This window comes from Triticum dicoccoides, chromosome 3A, assembly GCF_002162155.2.
Source record: "Triticum dicoccoides isolate Atlit2015 ecotype Zavitan chromosome 3A, WEW_v2.0, whole genome shotgun sequence".
Taxonomy (NCBI): domain Eukaryota; kingdom Viridiplantae; phylum Streptophyta; class Magnoliopsida; order Poales; family Poaceae; genus Triticum; species Triticum dicoccoides.
This window is the reverse complement of record NC_041384.1, coordinates 387,753,542-387,757,766: the sequence shown is the minus strand read 5'-3', so window position 1 is coordinate 387,757,766 and position 4,225 is coordinate 387,753,542. Positions and strand designations below refer to the sequence as shown.

Sequence of the window (4,225 nt, the reverse complement as noted above, 5' to 3'; positions counted from 1 at the left end):
AAGCTCTCTTGTGTTTTCTCGAAAAAAAAAACTAACACATCCGTGTTCCAGGGGGTTGTCTTGTCTTCAGTCATTACTTTCATCGCTATCATCATACTGGCAGAGGGACTGAAGAACATTGGTCTTCTCTACTGAAGCTTCATTTTTATTCTCAGCAGCCGGTGCTTTGCCGTTATCTTGGACGGCGTGGGTTTCTGTCTTCTGTTTCTTCTGAGGATTTGCACCAGTGGCCTTTGGTTTCACTATGAATTTGGGCATCCTAGATGCCAAGCTCTTGTTTCCTGTAGAGCAATGTTTAAATGTAAGCAACACATTTGTTTTCAAAACGGAACACTGTTTGATCACATAAAAAGAAAATAACACAAGTAAAAATAGAGGCAAATAGCAACATAAAACAAGGTTGACGTTGGTAATCCATGATAAAATATAGTGATGGCCAAAATAGGCTGCGTGATATGTGAAACAGGATCAAGGTCAGCGCATAAACATTGAAATAGCAAGTTCTAAAATATGGAATTCTCGGATTCTGCATGTGCCCTTAACAATATTAGTGATACAGTGAAAAAACAAGGTGAGTGCATATGAGTGTCTACCTTCTTTATTGGCACTCTCAGGTCCATTAGCTTTGGTCAAGACATCTGTAGGATTCGTCATTGATTCAGATGATCCATTAATCTGCATAAAAAGTAGGAACTGTCAGTTCACTAAACAAACAAGTTCAAGAGACGTCGAACTGAAAACTGCAAATACATGAGCATACTCATGGCACGGGGAGAAGTAAGCAATATCCTCTGCATAGAAAAACTGCATAATATCTTCCATAGAAATTGCTACAATGACTCAATGAGGGCTACTCCATAAGACCATAAGACCATAACACCATTAGATTTATGACAATGTTTGATATAAGTTCTATACTACACATTGCTCAATGACCAGCATTTACTCTTGTAAGAGGATTTGAGTTCAAAATGTCTTCCTCCGTTAATCTCAACTGTTGCTATATCTAATGCAAAACTGAAAGCGTCCTAGAGAAACTACAACAAACACTTCACAGAAGACGATAATTTTGGCAATTTCAAGTTCAGTCATTAGCTAGCTTACACTTTGAACAAATCTATATAAAAGCTGCATATTTACAGTTTTCATATCAAGAAGAGGAATGTCAAAATCCTTCAAATAGAGTAAGTACGCAAAAATGATAAGTGACATGTTTTGATGTTGTAACTGATGGCTGCTTTATCAGGTCAGCTAGTTTCGAAATAACAAATTAAACTCAAGCTAATGGTCTACAGTGATCTTTCAACAATCGATACTTAAGACCACAGAACATGCAATATGAAATAGAAACAGAAAAGAAAAGGAAGAAAACACAATACAGTGAGACAAGTACCTTTGACGTGACACTTGACTGTCCTGGTATACCAAAATTGTCATCATCGTCGTCATCGTCATCGTCTTCGATCCGTTTAACATAATCTTTCGAGTTATGCAATAACCAACAGTATGACAGGGTTAGAAAAGAAAATTCAAATACAAGTTTGCACATGCAGGTACATATGAATGTTGACATAGAGGATTACTCTGAAAGTGATTGATTTGATGAGTTCTTCGTCTTCTTCATCTAGTTCTGCTACTGTTTTTTCCTCCTGTAACCACACACAAAATGGCCATTATTAGAGAAAAGATTTTAATAAAATGATACCACAGGACCACCATGCCATAAGCAAAATAACCTACATATTACCCAAACGTGAAACTTTTATCAATTATACAGAAAACAAAGCTTGTGAGATCTTGCCTTTTGAGAGCGGAATGCTTCAAAATTTCAAGCATCTGGTCAACGGAGACTCCAGCATGTCTAGACTGTAAACAGCACAATAAAACGATGTCAGTAGTCAGTAAAGTCAAGATTTCATGTGCATGTACAAGTACAGGTTAACTGAACTTAAGAGGTTGGCAAGATGACCAGATCATACCTTCATCGATCGCATCTCTTCTAAAGCGGCAAGTATGTCCATGTCCTGCTTTGAATCCATTGCTCTGTTCTCCAGTGTTCTCATTGCATCGCCCATCTCCTCTGCTTCTCGTTTCCTCTTCTCTTTATCCACAACCTGAACAATGGAAATAAATCCCCATGATTTAATTGAAGCTCAAGCTGGTCGAAAGATAAAAGCTGTGCTCAGAATTTTCCATATATCACTCACCTCATCCTCTTCACGCCAAGGTTCAAAATTACGACTAGCCCCAGATTCCACCGTGTAGTCTGAATTCTGGGGGTCTGTTTTGAAGGTAATCTCAGCTGAGCACCTAGTACACTTGAAGTAAAATCTAAAAATTTGTATGCCCAAGTATGTCTGCACATAGAAGAAAAATAATCACATTAGCATGGATTTCAATTGTATCAATATCAATAAAGAAAATATGCATCGTCAATATGGATATAGAATTCAAGAATTCCATGCCATGGATAACATCATAGAAGATAATGATCCCCCTATAGTGATGAAACCCAGATTCCAGTAATGGTTGTAAATTCGACTCGACACTCTTGGAATAACAGTTAAACTGCATTACAGCAATAATATAGTGCAGGGCACTTCAAGATGAAATGTGAGTTATTAACTTTGAATGTGCCCATGAACTTTGTGCTGCATGCCGATGAAGATTATTAAAAATGAAGGCAGACAATTTGATTTGAGTAGTTTGTTTCACTAGCAATAGCTCTACAACTCGGATCACTGAATTATAGCTGTTTGGTTCTGCACAGACTGGAACAAGCATCAACGGGCAAACAGTACGTTAAAATTGATAGTACCGTTCACAAATTGGAGCGTCAATCGACTCAATTTGTGCAATTCGAGCCCACCACGACGCTAGGGTTAAATAACTAAGCCTAGGTATCACGACAAACGGACGGGCGGGGGCGCGTGCGTACCTCGCCGATGCAGTCCTCCTTGCGCGAGTTGAATTTGGTGCCCTTGTAGATGTAGGTGCCGCAGGTGCCACACCGGATGCTCATGGGATGCATCATGCGCACCTTGATCTGCTGGTTCTTAGGCTGCTTCCGCCGCGGGATCTTCGCCGGGTCGAAGTCCGGCGGGTAGTACTTGTTCAGCACCTTCCGCTCACCCATCGCGCCGCCGCCGGAAAGCTAGCCGGAGCAGTAGGTTGGACACGCCGGAGAGGAGCGAGGAGCGGGTCGGTCGTTTCGGGGGCGGCGGGTCGCAAAGGCGGCGAGTTTGGGTTGCGCCCGTTTCGGCGTGATGACAACCAAGGATATTATCAACGTATAAATTTCTCAAAAAAAAAAGATCAACGTATAATATTTATTTATTTTAGAGCTGAAATAATACTAGCAAAACGCAAATGGAATAAAGAAAAATCATAATCTTCAATGGCCCTGACCACAGTTTGTTGCATCACCGAGATACAATATCACTATCATTTTTGTTAAGTCATGATTTTTTTTGAAAATCATGAACATTTTTTTATACTCTTGAACATATCTGAAATCGTGAACAATTTTCAAATACACGAATATTTTTACAGATTTTCTTTTTTTCTAAAATCATGAATATTTTGAATTAATAAAAATTTATAATATTTGCAAACATTTTATTAAAATTGTGAACATTTTTAAATCAGTTTTCTTGAATAGGGGAATATTTCTAGAATCAACGAACATTTTTTTAAAAGAAATTTGTGCAACAATATTTGAAATGCATGAATATTTTTAAATTTAACAAATATTTTTTGAAATGCATGATCATTTTTTGAATCAGCGAACATTTTATGAATCAATAAACTATTTTGTAAGTCACGAACAGTTTTTGAATTTTTAGGATATTTTGCAATCCATGGATATCTTTTAATACACGAACTTTTTAAAAAATCTGGAACATTTATTGATTTCACAAAAAAAAATTAAAATTGAGAACATTTTTTGAATATGCGACCATTTTTGAAAAATCGTGAACATTTTCTAAATACACAAAAAAATATGAATTATTAAAATTTTATTCGAAAATTCTCGTTTAAAAAAAAGGAACTTTTTTGAAGCTCCATATTATTTAAATAAAATAACGAAGACTGAAAAGGAAAACGAAATTTAAAAATAGACCGTCCGGACACAGGCCGGCCCAAACAAACGCGTTGTGTCTTTTCCCAGCGTGCAGAGCGTAGTATAGAAGGTTCCTTCATGGGCAGGCCCAGACGGGAATTA

At 37.6% G+C, this 4,225-nt stretch overlaps 1 protein-coding gene across 1 annotated transcript; it reads right to left on the bottom strand.

Moving 5' to 3' along the window:
* Positions 1-6: 6 nt before the first annotated feature.
* LOC119268274 (splicing factor YJU2-like) lies at positions 7-3,255 on the bottom strand. The gene is made up of 8 exons (XM_037549867.1): positions 2,939-3,255; positions 2,208-2,357; positions 1,980-2,114; positions 1,783-1,866; positions 1,584-1,649; positions 1,394-1,489; positions 594-675; positions 7-281 (listed from the first exon to the last, which is right to left on the bottom strand). The coding sequence occupies exons 1-8, from the start codon at positions 3,134-3,136 to the stop codon at positions 67-69; spliced, it is 1,026 nt and encodes a 341-aa protein (XP_037405764.1). The 5' UTR covers positions 3,137-3,255; the 3' UTR covers positions 7-66.
* Between the last annotated feature and the right edge of the window lie 970 nt (positions 3,256-4,225).

Coding starts and splice junctions, on each gene's coding strand:
- LOC119268274 (XM_037549867.1), bottom strand. CDS start 3,136: ATGGGTGAGCGGAAGGTGCTGAACAAGTACTACCCGCCGGACTTCGAC. Junction 1,867..1,979: donor AAGAGATGCGATCGATGAAG/GTATGATCTGGT, acceptor TGCTGTTTACAG/TCTAGACATGCTGGAGTCTC. Junction 282..593: donor TGAGAGTGCCAATAAAGAAG/GTAGACACTCAT, acceptor ATTGCTCTACAG/GAAACAAGAGCTTGGCATCT.